The 9427-nt window shown below is 34.2% G+C and overlaps 1 protein-coding gene and 1 long non-coding RNA gene across 2 annotated transcripts; one reads left to right on the forward strand and one right to left on the reverse strand.

The window, feature by feature from the left end:
• The first annotated feature begins 4059 nt into the window (after positions 1 to 4059).
• Positions 4060 to 8855, forward strand: LOC149543162 (uncharacterized). The gene is made up of 2 exons (XM_089798050.1): positions 4060 to 5441; positions 7072 to 8855. Exons 1-2 carry the CDS (start codon positions 4380 to 4382, stop codon positions 8251 to 8253), a joined length of 2244 nt encoding a protein of 747 aa, XP_089654176.1. The 5' UTR covers positions 4060 to 4379; the 3' UTR covers positions 8254 to 8855.
• On the reverse strand, positions 8458 to 9034 carry LOC149543163 (uncharacterized). Its single transcript, XR_016355604.1, has 2 exons — positions 8846 to 9034; positions 8458 to 8706 (listed from the first exon to the last, which is right to left on the reverse strand). It is a non-coding gene; the product is annotated as an uncharacterized LOC149543163 (long non-coding RNA).
• Positions 9035 to 9427: the final 393 nt, after the last annotated feature.

The raw sequence follows: 9427 nt of genomic DNA on the forward strand, positions 1-9427 counted from the left end.
ACTTGACTGAGAAAAATTGTAGAAAAATCTAGAAAGTTATTATAATTGTATTATTTTAAAATCCTTTCTAATATAAGGAAAGTTTGATAATAGAAAATTGGAAGAAACAACAAATTGAACAACTAAGGTTTCAACTTTAAATTTGTCATTAGAACCATGTGATTATCATGAATTTTCTAAATAAAGATAAATATTCTCCTTATATCTAAAATAATTTAGTTGCAAAATTTATTAGAATTTTTTTAAAAAAATTGAGACGAAAACATGGTGTAAATAAACTTATGCATGCATTTGAAAACAAATATACTAAAGATAGAAAACTAATTATTGTATGGTTGCATGATTTGAGAGATAAAAGACATGCAAAAATACTAATTGTATATTTACTTTTATTTTATAAAAATATAATGTAATTTTCAAATTTATTTATTTAATTTTTTATGATTAATTATTAATTTTAGAAAATTAAAAAATTAAATAAATATATATATTATTTTGGAAATTAAATAAATAAATACTATTTATTTTTATATAAGGGAACTTCTAATATCAATTACTCTTAAAACTCTTAGTGGGATATAGCTTATTATATATTTATTAACATAAGTGGAGTTACAAATTAATAAATATATAATTGTGATTTAGTTATATTTTAAGAGAAACTATAGTGGAGTTCAATATATAATCATCTAGTTATGAATATTTAATATTATGAGAGGAATTATAGATAATTTAATTAAAATTGTAATTTCAAGTTTGAGTTATCTCTAGTTACACATAAATTAAATGAAAAGTAAATATTAATATTGGACTTAAATAAAAGTTAAATTAATATTTTAGAAATTATATTGATATTAATATTTAATCTAATATTATACATTTATGTTATTAATTAAATAATTAGTGATTTAAGATTATTTAAAATAATAACATGATAATATTGCATAATATTTTATATGTGCAAAGAGATTTAACATTCAAATACTTATTGATTTAAATAAGTATATTAGCATTACAATTTATATTAACATGTATATTCTTACTTTATTTTTAAACACATCTTTATGACTCAAACTGAACAAGAAAAAATAATGGAATTAAATCATATGGTTGAAAACTATTTGTTTTCTTAAATATTTTATTTATAATCTTGTGATGTTTATTTTTGTAATGGTTTTTCTTCATGGGTTGTTTAGTTGGCTAAGTTAGGATGTGCACTAAAGGCATTTTTAAGATTTCTTTTATAACTATTTGACTGCATGTCATGATGTACTTTATGATTTAAATTCAGATTTCTTTTGATGAGCATTTATGAGAACTAATGTTATTTTTGAGTTGTTTGTTAAGGAACCAAATTTGGTCAATATTACTTTTGTGGTATAAGACACAATTGTGGTTTGTGAGTTTTGGGAAGGTAGTCTATGTGCATGCCTATAAGAGTGGTTTGCAATGGGGGTTAAACCATGGCTGCCAGGGTAATTCATTGTAAATTTTGTAATAAGTGATAACATAGTAATTAAAATACTTTTTGGCCCTATGCTTTGAGATAAATTAAAAAGATAAGTTAGAGATTTTTTCTCATCCATGCCTTGAGTCCTTGTATAGGCTAATGATGGGAATGGGATGATACCTTGAGAGGTATGACTAGTTTTCTCATCTTCATGAGAGGGTATTATGGTTCCATATAGAGTCACTAGGGGGTCGGGGTCTTGAGAGACTGCTAGGGTAACCTTAGAATTGGCTCATGTGATGATATTTCATAGTGTGTAGTCTAACTCTCCTTCATGTTTTATTTATATTTGCCTCTAGTGGTGTGCTTGTTGGATATTACTTTTGATGGTGTATTTATTGTTAGTTATTATTTATTGATTGGATGCCAATTATCGTTAACAATTGACCTTTATTAATGAATGTCAATTATTCATTAGTAGTGTTTTTATTGTTGAAGTTAGTGATTGGTAGTTTACTTTTATTGATAACAATCATTTTCTGTTGGTTATTGTGCTTGTGACACTTGACATTGATTTGGAGGTGGTTCTATCTTTTTTGTTTTCGATATTTGATTTGTACTTGGTATTTGTTGTTGATTTTGATATGTGATGATGGTTTGGATGGGTGTTTTTTCGACTTTGGTTTATTTATTTATTTATTGGTAATTTGTGTTACCCTTGAGATAGATTTGGTTATCACGATTCCTTACCTAGGATTGTTTTATGATTTTCTTATCTATGTGTGGATCGTACATTATCTCTCATGCACGATGGGAGTGGGAGTCTAATTAAGTGACCACACAGTTGAGAGGTAGTGTGTTCTTACCATTTGGGCCCCCTTCAATTTGACAGATGTTGGATGCTCATTGATGGAGTTGTACTATCATCATTTTTATTCCTATCTCAGAGATTTCCATTTAGTTGATGTGTATGTGTTATCATGTTATCTAGTATGTTGATTTACTTGTATCTATTTTCGCATACGCTATGACATGTGTAGTGGATGTTATTCATTAGATGTATTTCATTGTATCAATTGCTTTTATGCATTGCTTATGAAATGATGTATCTATTATTTCTTTATGATTCACGATATTGTAATTGAAACTTAAACTATTTAATATAACTTCTTAAACGTGACTCAACATGAAGGAACCCTTGAGGAATGGAAAACTGCATTTGTAATTGCTTATGTGTACTAGATGTGCATGTGTATATTACTTCTGCATTGTTATCTTGTGTTGTTTAAACTTGAAAAAAAAATAGTTCAATAAATATTGAATCATGTTACGTTATTTCTCTTGGGTTCCCAAGTGAGGCATTACAGCAATCGCTGATACATTCTGGCTAGTGTCTTTGAGCTTGCTGAAGCAAAAATGAGCCACCATTGCAAATAAGTGAGAAAAATGGTTAGCTATATAAATGACTATATGTAAAGAATTTTAGATTACTAAGCTTCCCCAATGAAGAATTTTCTACCAGTAGTTAAAATAAAGAGCACACTATAAATTTTTTGAGAATATTTTTTATATTGAAATTGTTTACAAATCTTGTGCTTATTCAAGCAACAACATGAGAATTACAAACTTATTCAAGCTCATTTTGAGCAACCACAATAGAAACAAAATTTGAAAGACCAAGAGTCACAACTTAGAATCCACCTTTTACAATGAGACAAATACAACCAATAGAAGACCAAGAGTCACAACTTAGAATTCCACAAAGATGTCCCTCTTGGGATTTGAACTAGAGTCTCCCCAATGAAAACTCATTGCTTCAACCAACTAAGCTAAACCCCTTTGACATTTTTCAGGAATATTTGAGTAAGGCTAGAACTAATATAATTGGTTTCTTTAAATAGTCTCAAATTTGCATATAAAGAAGAGGTTAGACAGAGATTGGAGATATCTTTGTATGGATCACATCAACTAATGAAGGAAAGCCTTCATTAAGCATTTATAGAAATAGGGGAATGCCCCTATATTTAAAATTTTGTAATCTTTTAAAAGACAATAGTCTATGATAGACAAGAGGTTTTTATGCTCCTACTACCAATGCCCATTTTGTAAGAAGGATTGTTGTAATTTATTATTATTTTATATATAATTATCAAGACTCGGCCTTTTACCCATTAAAATAATAATAATAATATAAATATTTAAAATAATTTTATATGAGCTTCTTTTTTTTTACTTTTACTTTTTATTTCTTATGTTTCAATTTTTTTTAATTGTCTATAATTTTTAATATTATATTTTTTTGCTCCTCTTCTTCACTAATCTTTTTTTAAATTATATCTACAAATGTATCATTTATTTTCATCAATAAATGAATATGCTGAAAATATCCATCAGAAAATACACAATGTAAACCAAAAACTTTCAAATCTCACACGAAAACAAAAAAACAAGACTTCATATAATTTTTAAAAAAGGTTGAAAAGGAGAAAAGATTGGTAAAATGGATTTCTACTTGAACTTCCATAGACAAAAAGTTATAAAATCAGTGCTAAGAACCAAGTGGCAGTAAACTCCTCTCTTGTTCAATCTTATTCAAACCAGACATTCAGATTAAACTTTAATTTAACAGTCAAAATAAGGGCATTCAACCTTGGAGGAGGGAAGAGGTGCATGATTTGTCTTGTTCAGACCCACATTCCTTTGTCCACGAGCATGTAGACTGACATTGGATCGGGTGAGCTTCTTACAAAATGGGTAGAGACCAATTTACTCATAATTCCGCACTGCCTATGTTTCCAAACATAAAATATTAGGCATTTAGTTAGGTAAGGCGATGGAATTTCAGCTTCACTATACTGTTCCCATAAGATGTATTCTTACAGATTGAATGCACAGATTAAATTAACCAGGCAGAATTTATCAATCGCCAATGGGAGGATACAGCTGCAACACGGACGAGAACAACAGATTCAGTGCACCAGTGCCATGGATAGGCATTTACATAGCGGGGGCATCATTGATATGCCTTGGTGCCATTGGAGCAGACACTTTGAATGGTCTCCGCCACAGAAGGTTCTGGTTTCCCTGCAGATTCTTCCCCATCAATTCTACAACTCTGACCCTTCTTTCCGTGGCCACCAAGCTCCCACTGGACTTTTCATCGCCTATGCCGGCCGTTGAGGACCAGCTCACCAAACTGACAGGCACCGTCTTCGTCTGCATCTTCATGTCCTTCTCCATGCCCTCCTTCGGCCTCATGCAGGACGCTGAGATTCTCTCCAATCTGGTGGCTCTCTTCATCTTTGTCTTAACAATTGTGGGCAACATTTGTACCCAATTGGTCACGGGGGTCATCTACACTTTCATGGCAGAGCACATAGTTGTGTTGCTCTGTATGGTGCTTCTGTTTGGGCTCACCTGTTGCTCTGCCCTCGTTGTGGACACTACGAATGGCATTCTGAACGATCAATATGACTGCAAGGCGCCCACTAGGTTAGAGAGAGCTCAGATGGAGTTTATCAAGGAGGATTTGGGGAAAGTTTGGCTGATGGCGCATACCAGTAGTCCGCAGTATGTAATGGCGCGATCTGCCATGTCTAGTGCTGCTGGGGCTCTGACTTGTGTCTCTGTTTTGCTTCTTTTGCAGGCTGAGATTCGGTCCTTCTTTACACATTTCTGCGAAGGGCATTCGGATTATCAGTGGGCTAATTGGCCAGTGGTTGTGTCTCAGACGGCTATGATTCTCGTTGGGAGCATTGCCCCGGCATTGAGATGGATCAATGCCACTGGGTATAGGAAATCTGGCGGGTTTGGAAATTGTAGAGAGGAATTTGGTGTGGAGAAGTTCTGGGTGCAGAGATTGGAGGAGTGGAAGGATGATCCCCTGCCTGAGTATTGCTGCTTTTCGAATCGTTCTGTGACAAAGGGGCTTTACCTTTTCAGAAATGTGACCTTGGATGTTTGCATATCGTTTCAGAAAATAGCACTTCGGGTAAGAGTTCATTTTCGAGACTCAATTGTATAGTTATTAAATTTATAGATTTATATTTTATTTGTAGTGTTTCATAATACTTATCTTTTATAAAACTGAATAATATCTGAAATGAATTCTTGTAAACTATTATGCTGAAATCATATATGAATTCTTATAAGTTTTAAATACCAATTCTCTCTCTATATCCAGATGTAGATGTATTTTGATATTCTGGTGTTTTTTAATGCTGTCTGGATTTGCTCAGCGAGCACATTCGGGACCGTAATGTGCTTCCTAGGTGCACCGGGGAGAAGCACCCGAACCCTTGAGAATATAAGAATTTAGTCTGAGGTACTAACTCATTAGACGAAATTTTGCAATGAAAAGAAAATAGAAGAAAATATGATAAACCATTTCACAATATCAATCACCAAATAGACAAATAAAGACAAACCAAATCGATGAACTTACTGACTTTAACCTCAAATTAATCGATTCTTCAGACAAAACATAAAACCTACATCAAATACTTTATCTATTAGATTGGAAGGCTACTGAATACAAACATTTTTTTATCATCAGACACTTACCCACATGCTCATATAAAAACAAGCCCGTTAGGTTCAATATCAGATTGACCCAACTAAATCAGAGAAACGTTGGATAATACAAATTAAACGTGGCAAAGAAAAATATAACATACACAGCAAACACTTCTATTCAATTTCTATTCAATTTGTATATTTGTGTTTGTGAAGTTTGAAGTTGCATTATCAATGGTGAAATATCATATTATGGAATAATTTGTTTTTGTATATTTCATACATTTCTTTTCATATAGATAGACAGATAAACACACCCAAACACATTCAAAATTTTAAAAAAATTATGCATTTGGTTCTCGTGTCTGCATCTACATCAGTATCAGCATCAGCATCAGCATCAACATCAGCATCAGCATTGGCAACTTAACTTATAAACCACCTTCATTAAACATAAGTTTAAATGAAACATGACAGAATTTTGTATCAGAATATGTGAATGTTCCATAGCAAAGTTTTTAATTCGTATATTTGCTCTTGGATTCAATTCAAATTTTGATATACTAATTTTCAGCCTGAAAGAGATTGTAGTAATTCAAATGAAGGTGTTAAAAAGATAATAGACTTTCTGCATTAACCATAATATGGAATATGTGAATATTATAGTATTTTTTTTTTTTTGATTCGGACAATTTAGTCTCTTAATGGAGATCCTTCTTGGAAAAAAAATCCTCATTTGACCCATTTTCATTTAATTGGATCTCTGATAAGACTAAAATAGCCAAGTTAAAAACATTACACTCTAGTATTCGCATACCTTACATAGAAATTTTAAGATCTCTTAAACACTAGTATTTGATTTGCTCTGACCTCTTTCAAGCTGGAGTTCAAGCTTCAGTAAGGTATGCTCTTAGCATCCACATTCCTCGGATAATGCTACTAGAACTCGAGACGAAGTTAAATTAAAGTGAAGTCTATTGAATGCCTCTGAATATCTTATATTATCACGCATACTTAACTAACTATTCTGTACTCGTTATGAGATTTTGTTTCACAGATACTTAACTAACTACTCTGTACTCGTAATGAGATTCTCTGGATTCCAGGTTAGTAAAATTGTTCGCCTTGCATCGGCTTTGTTGGCATTTCTATTTAGGACTATGCGTAACCTCTCTTGCACCAAGGAAGAGAGGGCAGTGAACTCTATCAGGTCAAGCCGAGACTTGAGGTTTCTGGATTGGAGGATTCAAGTGGGTTCTGTTTCTGATTCAAGCCAAGGGACTACTGCAGGGGGTATTGGATTCAATAATTACGTATTGCATCTAGAGGGGGAGGATGACTTGGTGTTGTGGATGTCCAGCAGCGGGCACAAGGACATGGACCGATGGATGGAAAGAGGGAAGAAGGAGGATTGTAGAGCATTGCTGCATTTGTTATCTAAGTCGAGCGTGTACGAAGGATTCAAGGGAATGCGCCTATTTGACAATGAAAATATTCCCCCCATTCCTACTTCGTCCTCAGACATCCCTCCCAACTGTTGGACTCTACCTGCTATTACACTCATCACACTTGTTATTTCTCTTACTCGATCTAATGGAGATCACATTCAGACGATGCTAATGGGGTTTTCACAGAGTCTAAAACTGATGAATTTTGTCGAGAATAATTTGGACTTCAGAGGCTTGTTGAATATGAGGAAGGCAGCTGCAATTGTGCGGTCAAGTATAGATCTCAAGGGAAAATGGTTGGATCATGACCTTGCCAATTTGAATCCGAGTACTAGAAACACTACAGCTGTAGATGATCTTAGTTTGGCAAATGCTCTTCAAATAATTGAATGTCTAGCAGAACTTGGGAAAAAGCATGTCATGGCCTTGGAAAATGAATTAGTGTCAATCCACCCTAGACAATGGCCTCCGGAGGCTTTGGCGGGAAACAGTCTTTACAGAATCAGCAAGACCATTCTTGAATATAATCAATTTGGCACTGTAGAGGAACTACTTCAGTGGATAGAGAGTACCTTGGCAGACATTATGGGTGCATGTCTTACAAACCTTCCATATGCAATCTTCGTGGAATACATCAGTGGAATGGTGACAGAGAGGGTAAAAAGAGTGAGAAATGCAGTGTTTATCTTGGGTAAAGCACAAAATTTGGAGGAGGCTCTTCACTGGTCTTGTTTTAAGGAACCTGATGATGAAAATGCAAATGTTGATAGATGGCGTTCAGGGGAGGCAGACCCTTTCAGTTCACATCACCATGACAACTGCAATATCTTTGCTCATTAGCAAGAAACTAGTTCAGTGTTAGATTGAGATCAGGCAGGATTTCTACAGAGACCGGATGTTGTTAGAAAACCCAAGCACTATATTGTATATGCATTTTTGGCCAGATTTCAAGGAGAAACGGGAGGCCAACCCCTTGATGATGTGAACAAATGTTTGATTACAAGAATTGGGTATTTTCCCTGATAAGTCTGCCAAGACATGGGGTTATTTTTGGTAGCTTAAAGCGAATTTTAAAAGACACGTTCTCCAAGCTTATCCGACTCTGAGGAGAAAGACATGTCTCTAGTTTATAAACCTTTAGGATGACAGTAATTGATGAGCAAGCATCTTCTAACACTTTCTTTACCTCTTGAACAAAGAAGCTCGTGGATTCTACTGCAAACCACTGAAGAGAAATAGAATCAAAATATTGAATGCCAAATCTCAATAAGCAGCTCCCTCACCAAATATTGCCTGCAAAAGCATTCAGTTGTTAAGCCTCAGACTTTGGGGAAAAAAATTGAGGGTACGAGCAGCATGACATTTGTTGTCCTGCATCATGGTAACAATATTTCTTAATGTTCACCACTTTGTAACAGTAATAAAATTTTACCTTCCCGCCATTGGAGTTTTTATTTGGGCAGTCTGGTTTTTCGTTTATGTTGATGCAATTTCCGCTTCTCTCTTCCCTCTGCCTTTTTTGTTTGCTTAGAACAATGCCGAAGAAAAACTGTATGCAGTATTTAGTAGACTAAGCTGATTGGAATCTGCTTGGCTTGAGGGAAACCAAATTGCTGTGGGGTTCTCGGGAATGTCCCTGTTGAAAATGGGAGAAGAAAAGAGAACCCCAATTGAGGAACCCCCATCACGATCAGCTCACTCTAGTCTTTAAAAATGTATGCATTGTTAGGCAGGCTTTGATTCCCGCATGCCCATCTGAGAGACTTTCAAATAGATTGTTGAAAGATGAATCAAGCGAAGTGAGGAATTTTAAAGAAATCTTCAATGGAGCAGAGGCAGCACCTGCACCGAAACCCTCATTGTATTCTCTCAAAACCTCAGTCAAAAATTACCACTCAAGAAATCAGACCGCAATCTCTTACACCTTCCAGATCAAAATTAGGCCGTACAGACAGTCTTCCCCAAATTCTTCCAGATCTGTCCCTCTTTCTCACAGGTCGATTACAGAAGACTG

The sequence above is a fragment of the Cupressus sempervirens genome, chromosome 8, assembly GCF_028749045.1.
Source record: "Cupressus sempervirens isolate cs-2001-9-10 chromosome 8, ASM2874904v1, whole genome shotgun sequence".
Lineage (NCBI taxonomy): Eukaryota > Viridiplantae > Streptophyta > Pinopsida > Cupressales > Cupressaceae > Cupressus > Cupressus sempervirens.

Excerpts from the sequence above, each read along its gene's own strand:
- LOC149543162 (XM_089798050.1), top strand. The coding sequence starts at position 4,380 with ATGGGAGGATACAGCTGCAACACGGACGAGAACAACAGATTCAGTGCA. Across the intron at positions 5,442-7,071 it reads TTCAGAAAATAGCACTTCGG|GTTAGTAAAATTGTTCGCCT; the intron begins GTAAGAGTTCAT and ends TCTGGATTCCAG.